Source organism: Lynx canadensis, chromosome B1 (assembly GCF_007474595.2).
Source record: "Lynx canadensis isolate LIC74 chromosome B1, mLynCan4.pri.v2, whole genome shotgun sequence".
NCBI classification, from domain to species: Eukaryota; Metazoa; Chordata; class Mammalia; order Carnivora; family Felidae; genus Lynx; species Lynx canadensis.
In genome coordinates, this window is record NC_044306.2 from 164,705,176 (window position 1) to 164,731,567 (window position 26,392).

At 40.6% G+C, this 26,392-nt stretch overlaps 1 protein-coding gene across 1 annotated transcript in view; it reads right to left on the bottom strand.

The window, feature by feature from the left end:
* Nucleotides 1–26,392, bottom strand: part of CWH43 (cell wall biogenesis 43 C-terminal homolog) — a 55,651-nt gene that overhangs the window by 9,937 nt on the left and 19,322 nt on the right. The window contains exons 7-12 of the mRNA XM_032592993.1: nucleotides 24,717–24,839; nucleotides 20,423–20,502; nucleotides 13,236–13,341; nucleotides 12,034–12,169; nucleotides 10,245–10,394; nucleotides 4,723–4,867 (exon numbers count right to left, since the gene is read on the bottom strand). Of these exons, the coding sequence (XP_032448884.1) occupies nucleotides 4,723–4,867; nucleotides 10,245–10,394; nucleotides 12,034–12,169; nucleotides 13,236–13,341; nucleotides 20,423–20,502; nucleotides 24,717–24,839 (740 nt within the window). The remainder of the gene's footprint in view (nucleotides 1–4,722; nucleotides 4,868–10,244; nucleotides 10,395–12,033; nucleotides 12,170–13,235; nucleotides 13,342–20,422; nucleotides 20,503–24,716; nucleotides 24,840–26,392) is intronic.

Here is a 26,392-nt window from a genome sequence, read left to right on the forward strand (position 1 = left end):
CAAGGAAATGTGTGAAGGACAGTAATAAATATGCTTTTGTGCACGCTGTTTTCTCTGCCTCACTCCTAATGATCTGTCAAGGTCCAAATTATTTATTCACCCTACAGACATTCCTGGAGCGCCTACTGGGTGCCCATCTAGGCCCTATACTGGGTGCTGGGGGCACAAAGGTGAAGGTGGTCTACAGAGAGGGTTAGGCAGGTGAATCAGCAATACAGACACTGGCTTCCTGTGGCTTTCCACGTCCTTCATCCCAAGCAGAATTTACCGCATCCTCATCGTTCATGCCCTGCAGTACTTTATACACACCAGCCACACCATTCTGGACAGTTATTTGTTTCTAGGTCTCCACCCTCCCCTTCCTGAGCGGAGGGACCCTTCATCACGTTGCCGCCCTGGTACTTAGCACGAAGCCTGGCATTCGGCAGGAGCTCAATCTGTGTTTGTTAAATTGAATCATTGGAAATAAACACATTTAGGGAGTAACCATGAGTCTTTTAGATGTTGAAAGCTTAAGACCGGTGTTATTTTTCATCAGAGAAGCAGAACATAAACATATTCTTTTTCTGCAATGTGGTGGGAAACTAAATATGGAGCTTTTATACTGAACAAATTTCCATCTCCTTCTTTTTAAAAATCCTACCAATAAAAAATATACATCACTTTTGATCATTTCTCAATTTTACTATTAAAATTTAACTTAAAATATGTTTTTAAATCACTAAAAGAAAACACATTTATTACCTATTTCTTCATTTTTTTCATAAGCTTAGTGGTGAACACATAGATGCTTGTTAATCTTTACTATTATTTATATGCCACACTCAACCCATTTACATGCCTTTGCATACATGGAAAAAATTATACTACATTTTAAAAGTTAAACTTTAAAATGTTAATGATTAAAAAAGCAACTAAAATTGAAAGACTACTGTTTGGTTTGCCTTGGAAAGAAATAAAAATTTAGTCATTCAGCTGTATATACTGGGAACCATAAACTATGAATATGTTTAACTGTCATGTTTTTTATTAGATTTTTAAAAAGATGCTGTCAAATTTTAAGACTGCAGAATTCAAATACTCATTTCTTAAAGAGAAAAATCTGTTCATCCAAGCATTTATGATTAAAACTCCTCTCCGCATTAATAAACTTCCTAATAGAAAAAGCTATATGAGAATTCACTGCCAGTCTTTACACAGCTTTTGACCATGATAGTGGTAACCAACAGAGGATTAAATAAAAATCAAATAAAATGCCTCTTCCTTAACACCATCCATACCCCTTATACACACACACACACACACACACACACACACACACACACACACTATACAAATTCCTTCTCTTATTAGGACGCAATTGTTTCTTAGACTTGCCCAATATGGTCATCTAACATTCTTTTATACTTTATAGACTATGTACTCACACGTTTATCTTATCTGATTTTATGCGTACAGCCAGATGCACATAGTACATATACATATACAGAGTTCCCACTTCCTAAGTGCCCCCTACATACAAGGTTGAGGGCCCTGCAGACATTATCTTATATTTCATCCTCATATCCACCCTGTGATACAACAGATATTACTCTCACCACTTTACAGATGTGGCCACTGAGGCCTGGAAATTTTAAATAGCTTGCCCCCAGGTCACACAGCTGGTAAATGCAGCACCTGTTGGGCTAGTGAGACCACATGGAGAGAGAGGCCCAGCCATTGACCAGCACCAAAGCCCCAGGCATGTGAATGGGACCATCTTCGAACCCCGGCCACAGCCCCCAGCTGACTACACGAGTGAACCCAGGCAAGAACAGAAAACCCACAGAATCAAAAGAGTCTTAAACTACTGTTGTTTTAAGCCACGAAGGTTTGAAGTGGTTTGTTACACAGTGTTAAGTAACCGATAAGGCCTCTGACTCCACACGTATCAGGATTTCCTTTTTTTCTTCTGACCTCTCTTTAATCTCTCTTCTGAAATAATCTCCCTGGGGCACCCGGGTGGCTCAGTCGGTTGAGCTGGGGTCATGATCTTGCAGTTTGTGAGTTCAAGCCCCACATCGGGCTTGCTGCTGTGGGCTTGTCAGTGCAGAGCCCTCTTCAGATCCTCTGTCCCCCTCTCTCTGCCCTTCCCCCACTTGCGCGTTCCCCAAAATAAATACATCTTTGATAATCTCCCTTCTCTTCTCTCACCATCATCCCCATGATAGCTACATCAGTGTTTATTTATTTTAGAGAAAGAGAGAGAGAGAGAGAGACAGAATGCAAGCAGGGGAAGGGCAGAGAGAGAGGGAGACACAGAATCGGAAGCAGGCTCCAGGTTCTGAGCTATCAGCACAGAGCCCAACAAGGGGCTCAAACTCAGGGACTGCAAGATCATGACCTGAGCTGAAGTCAGACACCTAACCGACTGAGCCACCCAGGCACCCTGATAGCCACATTAAATGCAACTTTATCAGAGGTTCTCTTTGGCCTTCCTTTTACACTTCTCTAACTTAGTAGCCGTATCATCCACTTCCAAGGCTTCCACGATTACCTAGATGGTGGCAGTTCCTTAATCTATTTTCTAGTCCTGACTGTTCTCCTCAATTCCAGATCCATATATCCAGCTGCCTGTTGGACATCTCCATGAATATCCCACAGATGCCTTGAGTTAGCCTAGAGCTAAATTTATTATCATCTTTGCAAAGCTCTTCTTCCTTCAGTATTCTCTTTAATAATGTCACCATCATAAACCCTCTGACCAAAGCCAAAATCGTGGGTCCATCTTGACTCCACTTCCTGCTTTATCCATTGTCACAGAGATTCACTCATCTCCCCGATATCTGACTGTCTTTTTCCCCAGCTTGTAGTATTTGTACCTGCTGGGTGTATCATCAAGATTTAAGAGTGTACCTCCTGACTTCTTATACATCCAATCAATGAAATGTAAGTACGGTGTTGGAAGTCAGTTTCCTGGAATTTGCACTCTTAGCCCCTTCTTAATCCCTTCCTCTATCTTGCTAGCTAGAACATGGCTGCTGCCATCGTGGACCATGAGGCAAATTTGGGAATAGAAACCTTGTAAAGTGATGCCACAGGATAGAAGGAACACATTCCTGAAACCATGGAGTGCACCAGGACTGGATCACCTGCCCAGAATTTTACATAAAGAAATACAGTAGTAAAAAATATTTTTAAAAAATTTAAGGGGCACCTGGGTGGCTCAGTCAGTTAAGCATCCGACCTTAGCTCAGGTCATGATCTCGCGGTTGTTGAGTACAAGCCTCGCATCAGGCTCTGTGCTGACAGCTCAGAGCCTGGAGCCTGCTTCAGATTCTGCGTCTCCCTCTCTCTCTGTCCCTCCCTTGCTCAGGCTTTGTCTCTCTCTCTCAAAAATAAATTTAAATATTAAAAAAATAAATAAATAAGGGGTGCCTGAGTGGCTCAGTTGGTTAAGCATCTGACTTCGGCTCAGGTCATGATCTCACAGTTCGTGAGTTTGAGCCCCACATCAGTCTCTATGCTGACAGCAGGGAGCCTGGAGCCTGCTTTGGATTCTGGGTCTCCCTCTCTCTCTGCCCCTCCCCTGCTTGTGCACGTTTTTATCTCTCTCTCTCTCTCTCTCTCTCTCTCTCTCTCAAAAATAAACATCAAAAAAAATTTTTAAACATGTTTAGACAAATAAAAATTAAAAAAAAGAAACACAGTTCTCTGCCATTAAAGCCACAGTAGAAACCCTATTCATACTATGCTCTTTCTCATGTCTTTCCAAGCACTTGGTAAAATAGGTAAGCTTTTTTCTCTGCAAATATCTCAAGAAGATGAAGTTGAAAACAAAAGGTAAAGGACCAAGAAATCTACACAGGACTTAATGGAATATAACAATTCTATTTCTCATTATAAGTCACTGCATTTATTAGCATTCTAGTGTATGTATGTCTCAAGGATTTGATTTGTGTGTCAGTTCCCCAGAGCATGATTATATCTGGGTACACTGACAAATTCAGGTTTTGGACCCAAACAGGTAAGGACTAAATTCAGTTAGCGAGGCCCTATATGGCTGATCAGCCAGCCTCTCTATATATTTCATTCTATCTTTTACACTCAACATCATAATTAACTTGCATAATGTGTCAGATTATAGTTCCTAAACATGGCTACGATAACCCACTTTCCATATGGTATTCTTATAATGTGACTTTGATTCTCCTCCCATGGAGATGATGGGATTTCTGTTTCTCCTCCTTGAATGTGAGCAGGCTTCTGATGATGGCAGAGGTCACACTATGTAACTCAAGGCTAGGTCATACAAGGCAATACAACTTCTTCCTGGTTCTCTTTGAAACACACTCTGAGAACCCAGCCATCTGCAGGGAGGAAGCCCAAGTTAGCCCATGGAGAGAACCCAGGACCCCGCACCCAAAGCCTGAACTGGGCTCCTGGTCAACAGCCAACAGCAGCTTGCCCCCTGTGAGTCATCTGCAAAGTGGATCCTCCAGTCCTCAGTTGAGCCACATCTCTGTATGAAGCACAGATAGGCTATGCCCTCCCAGCCCTGTCCAAACTGCAGATCTGTGAGCAACCGAGGACTGCTGCTGTTTCAAGCCCCTATGTTTCTTGGTTTTCTATGCAGCAGTATATAATCAGAATACATATTAAATTGTTGCACTGGGTTTTTTTTTAACGTGAAGAAGAAACATTTTAGTTAGGAAATCAGAAATCCTATTAAGATTATGTTACCTTCACATTGCCGTGTTCAATGAGCTGTGTATAATCCCTGGAACCAGGTGCTGAAGTGATATATCCCAGAAATATCACTTGATTAGAGCTGCTTTTCAGTAGTTTTGAAACAGCAATAGCCTGAAGTTTCCTGTCAAGGTCATCTCTAAAATGCAAAAAAAAAAATGTACTTCTTAAAAAAATGTACTTCGTCATTGCACTTGCAAGACCATTTTTTAAAAGTACTAGGTATCTAAGTTCCCAAAGAGGATCTTCAAACAGTACACAACCCGAGTGATTCCTACTTGGGCAAATGACTGAATGTTATGCCAATGAACAAGACAGAGACCCAGTGCTTCAGCTGGGTAGGCTGAAAGACTTTGGACTAAGATCATGATCTCTCCCCACAAACTAGTTGGAGTCAAGTTGATTTAAATACCTATTCTAAAATAGCGTTTGCTCAACTTTTCGTCAGAAGAAGTTATGTCAGTAATCTGAGACCTGATCACCAGTATTACAGCTAAAGACTAGGAGGTAATAATAATGATAATAATAATAATAATAATAATAATAAAATAGAATTTAAAAAGAGCAAGAAGTACTGGTAAGACAGAGAATCCTAACACTCACAGAGCACACCAGGCTTATGTAACCTACTCAGCTCCATCAACTGAACACTTACTAAAAGCCTCCCGAGTTTCTCCTGGTCAAATCCTGGCTAAACATGAGGCTTCTATTAGTCTAAGCACCGCTGATGTGTAGCTGAGATAATTAGGTAGGTACATCATGCTTTTGAGGGTTTTACAGTTGGTCTGTTTGGGGAAAAATAGGGATATCATATTTGACATGATCCAGCCAGGAAACCTGAAACCACTCTAGGTGTTTCAAACAGGGTGAATTTAATATAGGAAACTGGTTACCTAGCTGATAGGAAGCAAAACAGGAATCAGTGAGGCAACCAGAGTTTAGCAACCAGTACCACTTGTTGGGCTAGAGGGACAACAATAGGAGATGATATTCCCAGTGTCTGCCAGCCAACCATGGAGGAGGCAGCCCAGAGGTTGCTGGGGCTATCTAAGGAGGAGTTAGAGTCACAGGAGAGACTCAGCTGCAGCCAGAAACAATAGAGAAAGCAGAGAGAGAGAATGAGAAACACCTCTTCTTCTCTCCTCCTCCTGCTCTCCAGCCTTGCACTAATGTCTTCCATTAGCTAAACCTACCCAGCAGCCAGAAGGCAACAGACTCTGGGAAATGTGGTTCCCTGTGATGTGTAGCCAAGAGGGACATGAGCCAGGAATGGATCCAAGAGCAAATAGGCAGCAGAACCAACACAGGCATTTATAGAGAAAAGTAGCTAATAAATGACTGTTAGGTAAAAAAAACAGACAAAAAACAGTGACAAAGGCAGATAGACATCACCAAGTACTGAGAATATTGGAGAAACCTCATTGATGTAGGAAGGTAGGATCTGAAGGCAGAACTAAGCTTAGGTAAGAATGTATAGACAGCTGAGTACCATTCAAAGATACCTTAAGAAATAGAAGAGTGAAAAGAATGACCATTTATTAAATATCTTTGATACTGAATATTCACAATAACTGAGAGGCAGGCATTAGCTCTATTTTTTTCTTTTTTTATATATTAAATATAATTTATTTTCAAATTGGTGTCCATACAACACCTAGTGCTCATCATTAGCTCTATTTTTAAATGAGATTAAGTAACACGCTTATGGTTATTTTCCAACTGCCCGGTCTGGATCTGTTCTCAGTCCTTCTCTGTGCCCTGAGAAGCTAACCCAGGCAGATTTCATGTCCTGGGCTCCCTTTTCTGCTGATTTCCAGTTAGGTTTGGTCAACTACAGGCACGAGTAGGAGATAAAAAGGAGAGAGAAGTTGTGGTATTTCTTCCCCATTAGCTGCATTCTTTTTGCCTGTGGCCCCTCTTCCTGAATACTATAGTATCTCTTATCTCTTGTTTTGATCCTTCCAGCCTCTTGGTAAATAGTCCCTTATTTAGGTCTGCAGTGAATTCTGTTCCTTCTGATACACACAACTGGGATTCAAATCTGGTCTAGAGAATTCCAAGGTCACTGTACCATTAGAGAATTCCAAGGTCACTGTACCATAGATAGTGTTTTCATACAAATATATTAGCAATATATTGGAAAATAATCTATGAATTTGGTTTCATATTTTCTCAGTCGATAAATTTTATCCAGTGATGATAATAAAAATAAATAGTATATGTATGAGTACAAAGAAAGGAGAGGAAAGGAGATGAGGGAGAGAGAGGGAGAGAGCAAGAGAGAGAACACATTTTATATTTCCTTACCAGTTAATATGTGATCAGCCCCAAAACCCTATAATGTGGGCTGGAAAAAATAATTTCATCCAATTCAGAAATAAAAGGACTGGAACTCACTGAGGTTATGTTACAGCAGGACCAAAAGTATAACTACAGACTACCGGTTCTGCACTCTTTCTTCTTTGTACATTTATGATGTTACAGAAAACAAAGTGGTGATGAACTGGTGGCTCAGTTAATTACATAAAATAACATTGATTTTAGTTATGGTGTATACCTAAATGCTTCTAAGGAATGCTGCTATTTCCTATTTATTGGTTGTAAAGAGGTATTTGTGTAGTCAATAATTTTAAAAATCCTGTTGAATCAGCTAACAACATGCATAAGCATTCCATAATTCATTCCTAATATGACTTCGTGTTTATATGCCATAATCAGTAGAGAACGAAATCTCTAAATATTTATTCACAGTAAGAATTTTGTATCTAGTATTGTAGAAAACAAAGGCAAATGAAAATATGGAATGATGGCTTCACAAATCCTTCAATGCATGAGCGTCTTCGTGTCACCTGTTGGAAGGCTACAGGGTTCATGGACAGGGCTTCTAAGGAGTGACACAGAACTGTGGCTCTAAGGGGAAAGACTGCAACTAGCACTGTGCCTGGGACACGGCAGATGCTTGATCTGCATTTGATGAATGAATTCTTTTTTTAGCTGCCCAACAGACCTTACATTTAGGGTTATCTGATTTGGTTTAATAACAATGGCCAGTATTAATGGAGCACTTGCTGTATTCATGTAGTTTGCATGAGATAATATTTAATTCTCACAAGAACCCTATAATGGATTATTGCCCCTGATTTACAAATGAGAAAACTGATGCCCAAGGTGATTAAATAACCTGGTGAAGGATACACCTTCAATTAGTACTCAAACCAGATTGTCTGATTCCAAGCTCTGGAATTTCATGCTTTTAACCACTCAAACACACCGCCTCCCTCCCTGGTGCTACATGTCCTCAGTAAATGTTAGCTAGCTTTGTCACTGCTGTCATTGTCATTGTATATGTGTGTGTGTGTGTGTGTGTGTGTGTGTGTGTGTGTGTATTATTAAATCAAGTGAATAAGTGAGAACATGTGAAAAGTGTGGTTTTGATTAGAGAGCTTTAAAAATGCACTTAATACAGGGCGCCTGGAAGGCTCAGTTGGTTAAGCGGTTAAACATCTAACTCTTGGTTTTGGCTCAGGTCATGATCTCACAGTTCGTGGGTTCAAACCCCAAGTTTGGCTCTGTGCTGACAGTGCAGAACCTGCATGGGATTCTCCCTCTCTCTCCCTCTCTCCCCCCCCCCCCCCCACTTACACAACTACTCTCTCTCTCTCTCTCTCTCTCTCTCTCTCTCTGCCCCTCTCCCCTGCTAGGGCTTGCTCTCTCTCGAAGTTTAAAAAAAAATTTTTTTAAATATGTAGTTAATAGAAAGTTAGAAAAGGTAATCCTTTCCTCCTCTTTTCCAAACACATTCTGAGGGCTATCTTTAGTCTTCTCTTTCAAGTCTATTCTTTACATGTTGGAGGTTGGAGGGGGTTGAAGAGGGCAAGGGGGAAAAGCAAAGGAAAAATGGGAAGGACTTTATTCAACTGTTTCTCAGGTTAAGACCTTGCAACTTTATTCATAAAAGTGCTATTTTTTAAAAGCTAAACCCAGGGCAATTTAAGGTCAGTGGAATGATTTTGGAATGCCTGTGCTTGCTACATGAAAATTATTGAGAGAAACAGAGGCATTTCTTCAAATAGCTTTCTAAAGAGACATGGACCATCATCTATATCATCTGTCCTCTGAACACCCTTTTTATTTCTAAGACAAGCAAGAGTCTGGTGAGTGAATGGTTCACATAATTACATTTGGATGGTTTGTTTATATTGCTAAGTCTGATTTCGTTCAGAAAATATTCAAGTATACCTTCACAGAGCCACATGATGCTGTGAGAAAAAAGCGAGGTAACAGGAAAATAAAGGTAGCAGACACATTAGTTTTGTTTAGGTGAAACTTATAGTACAACCATGTTGTTCTAATGTACTGTATGTCACTTCAAAGCTCAGTGGCCTCTTGTCATGAACGTGGATAGGACCTATATGCCCTGTATTATAGCACTTTATGTTACCGTTTTCAATTATTATTACAGAATGTTTAGTATGGCAGAGCACAAATTATATACTTTTATCTTTGCTTTTATATTACATTGTTAGCATCATTCATGATTTATTCAGTACTAAGTCACTGGTTGTAAATGTTATCCTTTGGGGATAAAATTCATTCCCCATTCCTCATGTCTCCTTATAGAAGGACTTGCTTAGAAAACCATGTCTGGCCTCTATCTCCCACCTTTTACACTTGGGGAAAACTTTCCTAACTGGTTGAGTTTGGCAGAATTAATTGGGCATGCTTGTCTCAAGTCCTTCCTCTCTCTTCTCCTTGGAGCCTGCCAGTTTGCAGACAGGGTATTTCTGGGATATTTTCTCTACCAAGGGGAGAGTTTGACAAGGCAGACATTGCACCTGCTGGTGGGTCGGCTGCTTTGGGGCAGTTTCATGTATTATTGGCGGATGAATTAGCAGGTCCACACAGACACAACTAAGCCATGCCATCCACATAAGTTTATCAGAATTAAGAGATACTTTGATGTCCCTGCCAAATTCCTCTACCTACCCATCAGTGGACTCTGAAAACATGAGGAAAACAGAGTATCATTTAGTACCCTCAAATCCTAACAGTACTTCCAACTGTAATAATCCTGTAGGAAAAGAATATTTCATTTTTCTGTAGTCCGGTTTACCACATGGTCCCAAGTACATGCAGGCTCTGAGTTAGGTCTACCTAATGCCTCATTGGGTGACACTCTCAGACTAGTCATCTAATCTCTCTCAGTCCACAGTCTTTATCTGTAAAATGGGGCTATAATGGTACTAACATTATACAGAGTAAAGACTAAATGCAATAATGTACTTAGCACAGCACCTGCTCGGCCATTGCTGGCTAACACAGCCATCATTGCTGCCCCGTACCATCTCTAAGGACCACCCACAAATGTTTTATGCTTCATTTTTTAAAACCAGCTACATAAGGAAAAATACTTTGGGAGGAAAAAAAAAAGAAAAGTCACTGCGTTGAAATCAAAGTAATGTACTAATAATATTTCTTGGCATTTGTGTACTATTAGAAAGACCAAAGAAACCCACTCATGATTCCCAAAGTGTGTCACGACAAAATCCACCAGTTTGTCCGAGATGTTAACAGTCATTGTTATAGCTGGTGCGATCTCGCCCTCTGGTGATGGAAGAAGGTGGTGCTCTGACTTCACAATTGGGTATCGGGACAAAACCATAATCCTGCATTGGAATGAAAAGAAACATGTGCATCATTATTGGTCCCACCATATCATGGAGACAGGACTAAGCACATGTGTTAAAAAGGGATGTGCTCAAAGCACTAATATGGCTGTCTGAGACAATACCTTGCATCTCTGCTATTTAGCATGTCTCTTTATGTCGCTAAGCACAATGCCATCAACTCTGTTTTATTAAATACTATGGAGACACAAAAAGGGCAGAGTTAGCAATACACAAAATCTATTTTCCTTAAATTGTTACTCTGGCAACATATTTGCATAAATAGTTCTAATATTAATCAACACATTAATCTTGCCAGCAAGGACACAAAGTAACAATTTACAAAATTAGGAATTATAAACTGTCCAATAAAGATATGAAAACATGTTCTACCTCACTCTAAGTCAAAGAACTATATATAAAAAGGATGAGCAGAGCTCAGATCTCAGCCAGGTCTCTTCCCTGGTCCCTGGCTGCATGCACTCTCTCTGGCCCCTCATGGAGCCCCTCCAACAGGATGACCTCTCCAGTGATGTCACCTGAATCTGTGCACGTGTCCAGCTTATCCTGTCCCACTTGGCCCTCCACGCTGCACAGAACATCCTACTAGATGTCACTTGACTGTCCAGAGGCACCTCAAATTTAGCACAATCTGTCTGCTCTGCCTAGTTGTCCCCATCCCATTAAACAACAACATGTCCTATCAGGTATTTGGGTAACAAACATAGATGTTGTCTTTTATCACTTCCTGGCCCCTGACATCTAAACCATCAGTAAGTCCTGTCAGCTCTGTTCCAAAGTAGGTCTTAAATTTGCCCACCCCCCTTCTCCCCATGACCACGGCTCTTACTGTCATCTCTCACCTGTGCTAGTGCACCTACCTCATCACCTGTCTCCCTGCTCGCTCCCATCCTTGCCCCCAACAAGCTGTTCTAGGAACAGCTAGAAGGATCTTTTTGAAATGTAAATCAGATCAGATGGCTCCCATTTAAAATGCAGCCAATGGCTTCCCGTCAAAATTGAATTCCTCAGTCCCCAGCATGGATTATGTGACTTTCTAAGATCAGGGGCCTGCCCTTGACCTCATCTCTTACTGGTTCCCCCTCAGTCCCCACATTCAGGCCCACCAAGCCTAACCCTGCCTCAAGTCTTTGCACTGGCAGTTCCCTCAGCACTGCCCACGGCTAGGTCCTGGGTCCTCCTCATGGTGAGGTCTGCAAAGAGACCTTCCTGACCATCCCTCAGCATCCCCTGCCCCTCCTACCCAGTCATGTTCCTTTTCTACATAGCACTTATCATGATTTCAAATTCCTATTTATTTCCATGTGTACATATTGATTTTCTGTTTCTTCACACCAGAATGTAAGCCCTGTGAGGACAGCATCCAGGTCAGACATGCTTAGCGCTGTAAACCTCAGCTCCTACACCAAATGGTTTATAATGCTGAAGAACTGAAAATATCCAGCAGCTGGGCCACCATGAAAAACAATCACGGAATATGCTATCTTCAGCACCTTCTCATCCCTCCCAGGAAGCACCCCTAAGGCATATTCATAGGACAAAGGAATGAGAACATCAACCTTCCGCTCTAAGCCCAAGCTTCCTGGTCTTCAGGGCTGTGTTGCCAAAGTACACTCACCCCCACGTGTGATCCCTTGTGCTTGGGCCAAAGTCAGTATAGAAACCCAACTTCTCCCCTAGCCACATGGTTAAGTCATTGTTCCCAATATAGGGCTTAGAAGCATCACTCTCCAAAATTGTTATGAAATCTGCACCTATTCAGAAAAAAAAAAAAAAGCATGTAGCGATTAACCACAGCTATGCAAAAACAGTTAGTAAAACTTTCTTCTTCAACCCTTTGCCTTTCCTCATAAATCAAAAAACAAAGTAATTTCTAATGAGTCACTAAAGTGAAATGGGTCAGACCTGAGCCATAAGAGGAGTTTTCCCATGTTTAGAATGTAATTAAAACATGGGACACCTGGAGAAAACACAGAAAAGGATGAAAATGTATCTTTTACATTTTCAAATATTTTTAACATCTTTCCCAAGATTTCAAATGAGCATAATGTTTGTTTCAAATATGCAACTTATGTTCAGAAATACAAAGTGGTATGTAACGGCATTTTATTCCTGGGAAAACACTTCCATGGTATTGGCACAGAAGTAAGTTTACTGGTTTTCTCTGACTCGGACCAGCTGTCCCGCAGGGCCTATAGTCAAGAAGAAAGGCCACGGAAATTCCTTAGTGGCATTAGAATCATATAGACTCTCAGCGTAAGTATGTCTCAGGGGACATGCTTATCATTAGGAGCAACCAGAACAGTTTAGACCTTCACAAACCTTGCTCCACGTTCCACAAAGTTGATCTAAGAACCAAATACCCGCACCTTTTAAAGGATGCTTCATACAAAGAGGCACACCCCAGGGCACAGAAACTTAAAAACTGGCCCTTAGGCTCTTGAAAGCAATGTGCTTCACAAATGAGCCCTCACTCTGACCCATTCTGCCTTTTGATCCGACTGCTTTTGGGTCCCCCATGGTGGGTCCCCAAGCAACAGAGAGCACCAGGAAGAGTATCTCTTGGAACAAGGGCCTGACAAGAATTCCCTGCAGATACTCAGTGTGAGGCTTTCTTCAGGATCAACTGAATTGACTGCTCTCAAAGACAGATGTGGTTATGGTAGCTTAATCCTTCTGCAGCTGCCTACCAAAATGAAGCCTTTTTATGAGATTAGTTTATGATCCAGCAAAGCCTCCTCCTGTTCCTTATGATCTCGTTCAAAATAAAAATAACAGCGGTTTCTCAAAACCTGGAACTAATTCCGGTAAAAGGCTTACCTGTTTGACTGAGCAGCTGAGCCGATCCTTCTAGATTGGACCATCCTTCATTGTCATAGCCAAACCGAAAAGGCCAGATGGCAGCAGAGACCTCTGTGGCTGGTCCCTGAGGAGTAATTTTAATGGTAATTTACAATGACTAGGAACAATGGCGGTTCCAATCACCCAGCTTTCTCCACCTCTCTCTACCAAAATTCATATTTCAGCAAAGGAATTTTCTTGGTGAATTTTCCCACATTTAATTCATAAAACAGGGAGCTATTTGCTAGGTGATATTCTAATAATAAATCTTCTATGAGCTTCCAGCTTAAGCTTGGAAGTGAGGAGGAATATTTGGAAAGTGAGCATTTATAATAAGCATCATTTATAATAGCAAAAAATTAGAAGCAACCTGGCTGTTGTTTCAATAGGAAAAATAGGAAAATGGATAAATAAATGGTGTCACAGACCTACAATGGAATACTACCCAGCCCTAATAAATGAGTCAGGGATGAATCTCATAAAAGTGATTTTAAGTAATAAGTTGCAGAATGTATATGTCAAATGTCATATAGGTGAAGTTGAAAACACGGAACAAACGATACTGTCGGGGGTTATCTCATAGGTAAGCACAATATAAAGAAATGTATGAAAAATGATAAACACCATATTCCAGATGGAGGTAACCCTTGCACAGGAGAAGAATGAGATCACAGAGGGATATACAGAGTCCTTCCACGTATTTGTAAAGCAGCCTGCTGATTCTGAGTTATACACATTGTTACTCCTCTATGGCACTGACAAAGCCAATATTCAGGAGCACAGCCGCCTTTGAGAATTCATCTTTTGGGCTCATGGGCTCAGTCAGAGAATCACTGCCCAACCCTCACCATCCATCTTAAGCAAATACCTCACTGATCTATAACAGGGATCCTGAGGAATAGTATGGCTGCATTAGAACAAATCTATCACCGCAACTGGAAAAGCAACTTTGAGTGAACCATACAGGTTGAAGTTGGGAGGATGATAAGTAGCAACCTCTTGCAATGGAATGCCACCATGTAAACACTGGTGACTCGGTATGCTACCAGCAGTAAGCTGGGCTTTTCATCTTCATACAAGGAAAATTATTCAGTTTAATGAATGTCAGATAAAGAGAAAGGAGACATCATCAGGGATTTCAAGAGGCATGATTATATTCATTACACTATCCCTTTTCATGTAACTATGTAACTATAATTAACTCTGGATTTCACCACTCCAAAACCTATTATTCTCTCATTCTTCCCATGTCAGTAAACGCCACCACCCTCCATCCAGTTGCTCAAGCCAAAGACATCAAAGTCATTCTTGATTTCTTCCTTCTCTTTATCGAGCAACATCTAATCCATCAATAAATCCTGTCAACTCTTTCAGAACACCTTTGACTCTGGAACAACACGAGAGTTAGGGGCTCTGTCTCCCTGCACAATTGAAAATCCATGTATAACTTTTGACTCCCCAAAACCTTAACTACTAATAGCCTATGGCTGACTGGAAGCCTTACCAATAACATAACAGTCGACAGACACACATTTTATACATTGTATACATGTATTATGTAAGGTATTCTTATAATAAATATAACCTAGAGAAAAGAAAATGTTATTTAGAAAATCATAGGGAAGACAAGACATATTTACAGTAGTGTACCGTAGTTATCGATGCTGTAAGTTTGTATCATCTGTTTACAAGATGAATCTTGTGTCAGTGTCTATATCAACATGGTCTTATATGATACAAAACACTATAGGTATTATACATATTACTAACAGCAGACATCAAAAATGAAAAGATGAGGTGAGGGGCGCCTGGGTGGCTCAGTTGGTTGAGCAACCGACTTTGGCTCAGGTCACGATCTCACAGTCTGTGAGTTCGAGCCCCGCGTCGGGCTCTGTGCTGACAGCTCAGAGCGCGGAGCCAGTTTCGGATTCTGTGTCTTCCTCTCTCTCTGCCCCTCCCCCATTCATGCTCTGTCTCTCTCTGTCTCAAAAATAAATAAACATTAAAAAAAATTTTTTTTAATTTTTTTTAAATAAAAAAAAAGAAAGATGATGTGAAAAAGAAATTCATATTTACTTCCAGCTATAACAATTCATGCATTGATAATGAGGAAGCAGCAATATGTTTGCTTTATGGTAACCTAGTATAATCGATATGACAGCTTCATGCTAGCCTAGCCTATACAATTAATGAATGAATCATTAAAAAAATTGTATGGCATACAGTATTATAGTCATCGTTATAATGCAATTTTGGAAACACTGTTTCATTTTTTTTAACCACTTGTCTGTAATGATAGGCTGATACACAGTTTCTCCAATTATAAGAAAGAGGCATACTGCATGCTAATATAATTCTTTGAAAGCAGAGTTATAAAAACAGTGGGAAAACTAAGACGTGATTAATTTTACATTACATACACTCACCTTATGCCTACGTAAGGATAGGCTGTCCACCTCCATGGGAGTCTTGCACAGAGTGTTCTGCATGGTGAATACTTTGATGACAGGGACACCAAATGTCTAAACAGTTCTTGCTGTACAGGTAGTAGATTTTCACAAAGACACACACACACAACAGACAGGTTTATTAGGTGTACAGCGTGATGATTACTTACAATTTATAAAGTGCAAGTGGATCATCATCAAGGTCTTCATCCTCATTGTGTTCATGTTGAGTAGACTGAGGAGGAAGAGGAAGGGGCGGGCGGGTGGTCTTGTTGTCTCAGGGGTGCCAGAGGAGAAGAGGTGGAGGAAGAGGAAGGGGAGAGGCAGGAGAAGCAGGCACGCTTGGTATACCTTTCTGGAAATGCACTGTAATTTCTGTCTGACTTCTTTTGCGTTTTCATGTCTCTAAAAATGTTTCTACATGGTACCAGTCCTTCTTCCACCTTCTGCTTTAGGTTCGGTGCCCTTATCGTAGAAGGGTCCGTGTCGCAAAAGAAGTCAAAAGCAGTCTTGACTCACTGGACCCCTTCTGCTAGACTGTCTAATGTCAGTTTGTCTTCTGACACTGCATCCTCTACATCTTCCTCATCATCGGGCACTGGTTTGGAAGCACTCATCTCCAGTGGGTCATCTGTTCATTCCTCTGGTGTGGTGTCTGTTACCTCTTGAAGTTCTCTAAGATCCGTATCTTGAAACGCTTCAGCCTCCACTTTTTTTTGCCATTATCCACAGTCCCTTTCGTGATTCCCTTGATTGGCTCTGTCATAAATCCTGTGAAGTCATGCACAACATCTGGGCACAGTTTTCTCCAGCAGGGATTTATTGTCTCGAGCTTGATGGCTTTCGTGACTTCTTCTAAACAACGGCATCTTCAGTGATGTAATTCTTCCAGACTTTCATGATGTTCTGTCAGGGCTCTCCTCCACAGCACTGACAATTCTTTCATAGAATATTGTGTGTAATGAGCCTTAAAGGGCCAGAGAACTCCCTGATCTAGAGGCGGATTCAGCAAAGTTGTGCCTGAGGGCAAGTAGAGCACTTTGATGCCTTTGGTGTTGAACTCATGGGATCCTGGGTGGTCAGGGGCATTGTCTCATATCAAAAGAACTACAAAAGGCAGTCCTTGCTGGCAAGGTACTTCCTGACTTCAGGGACAAAGCATTAATGGAACTAATCCAGAAAAAGGGTTCTCATTGTCCAGGCCTCCTTGTTATACAATCAAAAGACTGGTAGCTGGTGTTTATCTTTTCCCTTCAAGGCTCAGGGTTAGCAGCTTTATAGATAAAGACAGCCCTGATAATAAATCCACTGCATTTGCACAGAACAGTGGAGTTAACACATCCCTTCTACCTTAGATCCTAGTGCTCGCTTCTTTTCCATACAAACAGGTGTCTTTTGTGGCATTTTTTTCCACAATAGGACCCTTTCCTCTGCAAGAAAAACCTGTTCCGGCTAATATCCTTTCTCCTCAATGATTTCCTTAATGGGGTCTGGGAACTCTCTGCTGCCCCTTGGTGGGCAGAAGCTGCTTCTCCTGTTATCTTGACAGTTTTTAAGCCAAAACCTTTCTAAAGTTAAATTCCCCAGCTTTAGATCCTTCCCCTGCCTTTTGCGCTAAGTTGTTACATAATGATCTCGCTTTTTCTCAAGTCATAATGGAGTCTATAGGTATGCCTCTCTTACAGCAATCCCGCACCTACCTAAAAGCTGCATTTTCAGTATGACATAGAAAGGTATTTCGCAAAAAAAGTGTGAGGTTTTCATGCCTGCTGGTGTGGCCGCAGCGACAGCTTCATGAATCTCCTTTTCTTTTTTCCTTTTTCTTTTTACACTGGATCTTTTATTTCAAGACGGCTGGTGAATGTAGCTGCAGACCCCAATCTACAGGATATCAAGCAATTCAACGCTTTCTGGTCATGACTTTTCTCTGCTTCTTGGGAGCACTTCTAGCATCACTAGAGGCACTTCATATGAGTCCCATGTTGATGTTCAAGGTCTACAGTATTGTTTACAATCAAAACCACCTGGGAACCACGAGAGATCACTTTTTACAGTAATATGAAATTTACTAGGGACAAACTGCTCACCTGGAGATCAGCATCACACCGAGTTTTTTTTTTTTTTTTTTAATTTTTTTTTTTCAACGTTTATTTATTTTATTTTGGGACAGAGAGAGACAGAGCATGAACGGGGGAGGGGCAGAGAGAGAGGGAGACACAGAATCGGAAACAGGCTCCAGGCTCCGAGCCATCAGCCCAGAGCCCGACGCGGGGCTCGAACTCACGGACCGCGAGATCGTGACCTGGCTGAAGTCGGACGCTTAACCGACTGCGCCACCCAGGCGCCCCTAAATTTTTTTTTTTTTTAATTTTTTTTTTTCAACGTTTATTTAGCATCACACCGAGTTTTAAACTGATAAGACGCTTGAGCTCACCGCGATAGCCGCAGGAGGTGCGGTAGTACAGTATGGACTACGGGTAATTTGATGCAGTTATGATTTAATATTGCATCTTTATGTTTACATTTCTCTCCACTGCAAATGAGCCAGGTACAGTCTGTGTGTGTGTGTGTGTGTGTGTGTGGGTAAGTTTTGGTACATTGTAACTTTTGATAATAAATCTACCGACACTTTCTGGTAGTAAATGACAAAACAGACTAGTCTCTACATATATATTCCGCATTCACAACACACCTTTTTCTTAATTTTTTCACTATTTCTACATTGTGTGGGTGGCCTGCAAGTATTTGCAAATTGTCACAAACCTCCAGTATACTTTTTTTTTTTTATGTTTATTTATTTTTGAGAGAGAGACAGAATGTGAGTGGGGGAGGGGCAGAGAGAGAGGGAGACACAGAACCCAAAGCAGGCTCCAGGCTCCGAGCTGTCAGCACAGAGCCCGCTGCGGGGCTCAAACCCACGAGCCGTGAGATCATGGCCTGAGCCGAAGTCGGACACTGAACCGACTAAGCCACCCAGGCGCCCCTCCAGTATACTGATTGAAAAAAGATCTGCACGTAAGTGGATCAGTGCAGTTCAAATCCACACTGTTCGAGGATCAAGTCTATCCTCTAAGTCTGCCCGCTTGTCTCCAATGGCACTGCCACCGCACCCATCCAAACCTCCCTAGTCTCTCTCTTGGATGGCTGAAAATGCCTTGTCACTTATCTCCCTGCTTCTACTCTACAATCCATTCTTCACAGAGCAGCCAACCTGCTCTCACATTTCTTCATGTTCCTGCTTGAAATACCCTATGGCTTCCACTGAAAGAAAACTAAAATCAGGACACCTCACTGTGCTCTGTAAGGCCCTGTATGATGTGACCCTTCCCGGCCTCCCCATCCTCATCTTCTATGACTCTTCCCCTTACTCACCAAGCTTCAGCTGCACCAGCCACCTTGGTGGGTCTCAAACATGCCCCATCCGTTTCCCCTCAGCCCTTTACACACGTGCCCTCTGCCTGAATCCTTTACCCCTAGCTCTGTGATTAACTGGCTTCATCTCAGCTTTCAAGTCTCCACTCAAATATCACCTCCTCAGAGCAGCCTTCTCTAACCACCCAGTCCCGTTACTCTCTACTCCCTAATCCTCTTTGCTTCCTAGCAGCCTAATCTAAAGTGACAGTCTATTTCCTCCTCTGAATACCGTCTTTCTTCCCTACTAGAATGTAAACTCCATGAGGGCAGGGGTCTTGTCCAAATTGTTTATGTCTGTACCCCGGGAACCAGGCACACAGGAGACATTCAATATGCATTTATCAGATGAATGAAGGAAGGAAGGAAGGAAGGAATGAAAAGAACAGGTATTAAATCTAACTGAAATGACTCCTTTTGAAAAGAGGAAGATTAGGTATCTTCATTTGACCGACATGCTGCAATGATAACAAGTAACAAAGGACAAAAGAAAGGGACCACGTAATGAATTATTCACTTACTAAGAAACCATTACTGAGTTCTGAGTGTGTGGCAAGCCCTTTGTCAGGTGCTGGACGTGCAAAGGTAAACAGGAGAAGCATGCTCTCCGTGCTCAGTATAGCTTTTTATTTTCATGAAAAATTTGCCTGGTTGATGCAGATTACTAAAATTCAGAGCTGACCCTCAAATTCTGTTTTAGCCAAAACTATAATTCTAACTGCATTATGAAACACATCACACTTCATCGGCGTAGAAAGCAAACACAACACGGCAATAACTTACTTTTTCTTCTACCCACCTATCTAGAAGAGAAGGGGACAATAAAACATTTAAACCTGTCGACCGCAAGCAGGGAAAGGAAGAACAGGAAAACTTCCATGACTCATCAATACACAAACTACCCATAATCTTCAAAATCAAGAATTATCTAGAAGATTGTTTTTAAATCAAAGGCTCTCATATTGTTGCCTTCAGCAATATCTGCCCATAAAAAAAGCCCATTATAAAGTAGTTCTTTACTTCATAGTTTAGATATATTTAATGATAGAATGGCAAAGATAACGTCATACAACAAATTTTGAGCAGCTTGCCTTTAATAAATGGGTCTATCCTGTCCCAAGAACCCAACTTCATGAAATAACTCCATTATATTATTAGCCTATGACCTAAGGGTTAAAGAAATGGGGTTCAGGGCCCTGAAGTCATGAGATCCAGATCTACAGTTCAAACACAATGATAAAGTGTACAAATGTATGCATATACGTACATAACACATAACATTCTATATCCAAATTTTTCATTACTTACCCCTTTGCCCAATTTCCTCTCATAGGTTTTATGCCGTAGTCCTAATCCCAGTAGCCCCACACCAACAAGCAGCCACAAAACTAAACAAAAAGAAATACTTTTTAAAAGAAACTAAGTTTGTCTTTTTATAAATAATTTTTTAAATAATGCTGCAATAGGGGCGCCTGAGTGGCTCAGTCGGCTAAGGGTCCGACTTCCGCTCAGGTCACAATCTCACGGTTTGAGTTCGAGCCCCGTGTCAGGCTCTATGCTGACAGCTCGGGACCTGGAGCCTGCTTTGGATTCTGTGTCTCCCTCTCTCTCTGCCCCTCCCCCACTCACACTCTGTCTCTCTCAAAAATAAACATTTAAAAAATAATTTAAAAATAAATAAATAATGCTGCAATAAACAGAGGGGTGCATAGATCTTTCCAAATTCATGTTTTCATTCTATTTGGGTAAATATCCAGAAAAGGAATTACTGGACCATATATATGGTCATTCTATTTTTAATTTTTTGAAGAACCTCCATACCGTTTTCCACAGTAGCTGTACCAACTTGCATAGATGAATGGATAAAGAAGATGTGGTATATATACACCATGGAATATTACTCAGCCATAAAAAAAAAATGAAATCTTGCCATTTGCAACAACATGGATGGATGTAGAGGGTTTGATGCTAAGTGAAATGAGTCAGTCAGAAAAAGACAAATACCATACGATTTCACTCACATGTGGAATTTAACAAGAACAAATCAAGAAAAAAGAGACAAACCAAAAAACAGACTCTCAACTATAGAGAACACACTGATAGTTACCAGAGGAGAGGTGGGTGGGGGATGGATGAAATAGGTGAAGGGATTAAGCATACTCTTGTGATGAGCACTGTGTAATATAAAGAATTGCTGGGGCGCCTGGGTGGCTCAGTCGGTTAAGCATCCGACTTCAGCCCAGGTCACGATCTCGCGGTCCGTGAGTTCGAGACCCGCGTCAGGCTCTGGGCTGATGGCTCAGAGCCTGGAGCCTGCTTCCGGTTCTGTGTCTCCCTCTCTCTCTGCCCCTCCCCCGTTCATGCTCTGTCTCTCTCTGTCTCAAAAATAAATAAACGTTAAAAAAAAAAAAAAGAATTGCTAAATCATTATATTGTACACCTAGAACTAATATGGCACAGTACGTTAATTATACTTGAATAAAAAATAATTTTATGAAATTATTAAATCTATTAGGCAAGGATTTTGTGCAAAGGAGAAATGTCTAATTCCTAGGTTAATTTTCATATGTGACATGCATGTACAACCCATACTTGAAACTCAGGCTTCAAGGAATCTTCCCTGAAAATGTTCCAAGGACCATGAGCTTAAGGTAAAAATAAATCACAAGTATGTACAAGAAATAATACACAAGAAAACAAGTCTCCATGGGCAGACACCAACAGGGAAAAAAAATAATCCTGTAGAATCAAACCCACAAATACTTCAGATGTTGAAACTTCTAGAATCAGAATATAAAATAGGCATGCTTAACAGGTTTAGAAAAATAAAAGAGGTTATTCAATAGGATGACCAGGAACATGTGTGAAGAAATAAAATAGACTTCTAGAAATAAAACTACAAACTCAGTGGACAAGATAAGTGGCAGCAGACAAAGCTGAATAGAGAATTAGTGCAAGGGACGGCTTAAAAACAAAGGTAGATAATATGGAAGAGGTTAAGGGACATGGAGAGATAATAAGAAGATCCAACACAATCCAACTGGATTCAAAAAGGAAAAAGAGAAAGAATGGAAAAACAGCAATATTTGCAGAAATAAAACTGAGAATTTTCCACAGGTGATATAAGACATGACTCTTCAGATTCAGAAAGCCCAAACACTAACAAGCAAGGTGGAGGGAAGAAGGGGAGGGGGAGTACAGAAGCCACATGCAACATATCACAGGGAAACTCTGGAACACCAAAACAAAGAGAAATCGTTAAGCGCTGCCAGGCAAAAAAGACAGATTATTTCCAAAGGAGCAAAGATTACACCGACAGCTGACTTCCCAATAGCAAAACCTGAAGCCAGATAACAGATTAGTATCTTTAATGTGCAGAGAAAAAAAATAACAACCAAGTACTAAAAGAGCAGAAAGTGAAGATATAATTTCCAAACTAGAAAGAGGAGTAGGAAGGCAGAGGATAAGAAAAAGAGAAAAGGAAAACCCAATCAATGCAAAAGAAAGCAAGAAGAAAAATAGGGGGAAATCTACTTAAAGTAGACAAAGCAAAGTAAGATGACAGAAATAAATCATAATGCATGAGCAATCACAACAAAAATAAATTACATTTTCAAGTTAAAAGACGATACTGACAGTCTAGAACAGGCACAATGGAGGCTGTAAAAAGATGGGTAGTTGCCAGGGTTTGGAGGAAGGAGGGAAGGATAAACAGGTGCAGCACAGGGGAGGTTTAAGGAAGCGAACCTATTCTGCAGGATACTGTGATGGTGGCTAGATGTCATTATACCTATGTTAAAACCCACAGAACATACAACAGAGAGTGAACTCTAATGTAAACTATGGACTCAGTATCGGCTCGTCAGTCGTAACAAATACACCACACTAATGCAAGATGTTAATAATGGTGGAAACTGTGGAGGTGGGGGTGTGAGGGGGTGTATGAGAAGGAACTCTATACTTCCTGCCCAATATATCTGTAAATCTAAAACTGTTCTAAAAAATAAAGTCTATTCTTTTCTTTTTTTTAAAGACAAAGATAGTAGTTGCCATTGGTAGAGGCAGGGAACGATGAACAGGCAGAGCACAGGATTTTAAGGCGGTAAATTACTCTGTACGATGCCATGATGGTGAATACATTTCATTATACATTCATCAAAACCCACAGAACATACAATACCGAGAGTGAGCCCTAAAGTAAACTAGGGACTTCGGGTGACAGTGACGTGTCAGTATACATTCCTCAGTTATAATAAATGTAATAATAAACTCTGGTGGTTACTGGTAGTGGGGGAGGCTGTGTGTCTGTGGGGCCAGAGGGTATATGGGGAACCTCTATACTTTCTGCTCAAACCAAAAACGAATCTAAAAAATAAAGTCCACTTTTAAAAATTACACAAAACTGTCTAAATAACTTTGTAAATAAACTGTTCCAAATGCCTCAATTTGATGAATGAACTAAAGAATTCTGGTTCTTAATACTCTTACTACTACTACTAACAACAACAGCAACAATAGAGACAAAGATTGTCAGGATTAAAAATAAACAAACAAGGGGTGCCTGGATGGCTCAGCTGGTTAAATAAGCGTCTGACTTCGGCTCAGGTCATGATCTCCCGGTTCCTGAGTTTGAGCCCTGCACCGAGCTCTGCGCAGACAATTCAGAGCCTGGAGCCTGATTCAGATTCTGTCCCTCCCTCTCTCTCTCTCTGCCCTACCCCGTTTGTGCTCTCTCTCTCACACAAAAATAAACATTTAAAAAAAGTATTAAAAATAAGCAAACAAAACCTGCCGATCTTAGTTTAAGAGACCTACCTAAAACGTAAGAGCAATAAAACAAAACTCTAAATTTTGAAAACATCCCCTAAAGTTTAGTACAATCTTTTCAAATTATGATGGAACAGTATGAAGGTGTTTACATAATGGTGGTGCTGCTTTGTGGCATTTCTTTCAGAAATACATTAAAACTTTATTTAGCTTGTTTTCTATCTCTTCACACTAATATTTTGTCTTCTTTATACAAGTATCAAGTCACTCAGGGTGGAGACCTGTTTTTACATGCCTTTACATCCGACATAATGCTACGTAGTTCAGTAGTGTATTGTATCCTAATACACTACCTGCAAATGCAATCCTTTCAATAAACATTTCTATTTAATCTAGTTCATTTGAAATCAGTCAGATTGAATAGTAAACTAACTTCATGTTTGAGTTTCCAGTTCATCAATATTCCCAATGTTAACATATTTAAGCTCCCAAAAAAGAACAAGAAATGAAATAAATAGTTTGAAATAGAAAATAGTTCTAATGAGAACAAAGCATCTCGGAAATTCTACCTGTTAACTAATCTTATCTACATGAGAAGTGAAGCAAAACTAACAACAGAGTATTTGTGCTTGACATGAGAGGCTACCAGAGATTTGCTTCAAAGTATTTCACCAAAACAAGTAAGGAAGACAGCTGTTAAGGATACTGGCAAAATGTTAATGATTCTTGAAACTGGGTGAAGGGGGCATATGCGGGTGCACTATACTCTTTAATTTCATACATGTTTGAAATGTTATTACAATTAAGTGATTTAAAAAAAGAAAGCAAAACTTACAAAGTTTCATATATTTTTCACTCTTTCTGAAAAGCACTTTAGGACTGTTTTTTGTTTGAAGAAAGTCAAGGCTTTTCTTAGGACTAAATAGCATATTTAGTCCAATAATTAGCATCACTGTCCCTGTTAAAAGAGAAAGCAAGAATGTATTACATTCTAATCCAAAAATCCTCCCAATGGTAAATTTCAGGTTCCTAGATTTCATTTCAGTGGACATACCCAGAAAATTCAGTGATTGTGTTAATTTATCTCAGTGCCTAAGCAATTACTCCAGCAGTGTTTTTGATAATTGGAACTGATCATAAGAAATTGGGGGGACGGGAGGTTCTAGGAACCCTGCTTCAAATGAGAAGACTCCAGCGTTTTCTTGATGAGGAATGTCTTTTAATTTCCTGTTTCTTCGTTGTTAGGTTGGTAATGGGTATCACTGTCGATTTTGCAGAGGAGGGTGGAGCCCAAGAGAAAGGCGCCTTTTGAACTGCCCTAGGGACTGAGTTTTCTCCGTTGAAAAGACCTCAAATGCACCAGGTTGAGGAACTCGAAAGGAAGATAGGTGGACTCTTAACTACAGCCGTGTCTGGGACAATAATTCTGGCTTGGGATGTGGGTCCTCACAGTGGATGCACGCTAGAACCAACCACACGTGCCAATAAGGCCAATCAAGACGAGCTCCATTCAGTTTACATACTTCTGAAGTTGTATACAAAGAGAATGGAAACAGAATGACTGAACGGTATGTAAGTTAGAAAATGTCAAGCAGAAGTTAAGCTTAGGCAGAAGGCTAGCAAAAAAACATTATATGCAATTTTCAGGAAATAGCTGGAGTTAACTTCACAATAAGTTTATTGCTATTTCTGATTCAATACAGATTCTTTTCAATTGTATTAAAAGCTACACTGAGCATTACCAACTCTCCTTAGTTTTTGTGGCCCTATCAGTATGGCAGTCTTACTTAAAAAAATGTTTAGTTGTATGCAGCTTTAAAAAAAAACACTCTCTGCAGTTTCAGGGGCAGCAAGCACTCAAAAAGCACAACTTCGTAACATTCTGAAGAAATAAACATATGCTTAGAAGGGCTCTTACTGTTGTTCCTTTTCTCCACATGGCAGACCCCTAAGCAAGCTGGAGTAAGGAAAAAGCAGGGCATTGGACAAGGAGATAGAGCAGGACAGAGTACACACACCTGAAAGAAACCAGAAGAAACACAAAGTTTGCAAAGCCAAGGTTCTTGCAAAGGAAATGCAGCAATTTATGCCTCCAGCTGGATGAGTGCATGGGTGTTTACCCGAAATAGCAAATTCTCAGCTGTTTTAAAATATTTCATATAATTAAAAAAAATATATCTTCCAAATCAGCCTGTCTTGCTAGATGTCTAGCTCAGGGAGTAGAAAAGTTTATGCGAAAACGTACAGTTACTGGAAAAATACCAAGGGCACAGGGGGATGGACAGGTAGAAGCCTAGACCTCTGTGCAGCCCTCACCCCCAACCATAATTCTGTAAGGATTTGTCTAATTTTATGTATGGTGTTTCCCCTAATACAAGTGCCAGATGGGAAAGGACCCTATGTCTCTTAAATCTCCAGCAAATGGCACTGTGTCTGGAACATACAGGCACCCAAGATTTTTTTTGAATGAATGAACGAACAGAGCGAAAACTGCATTTGTGAACACAAAAG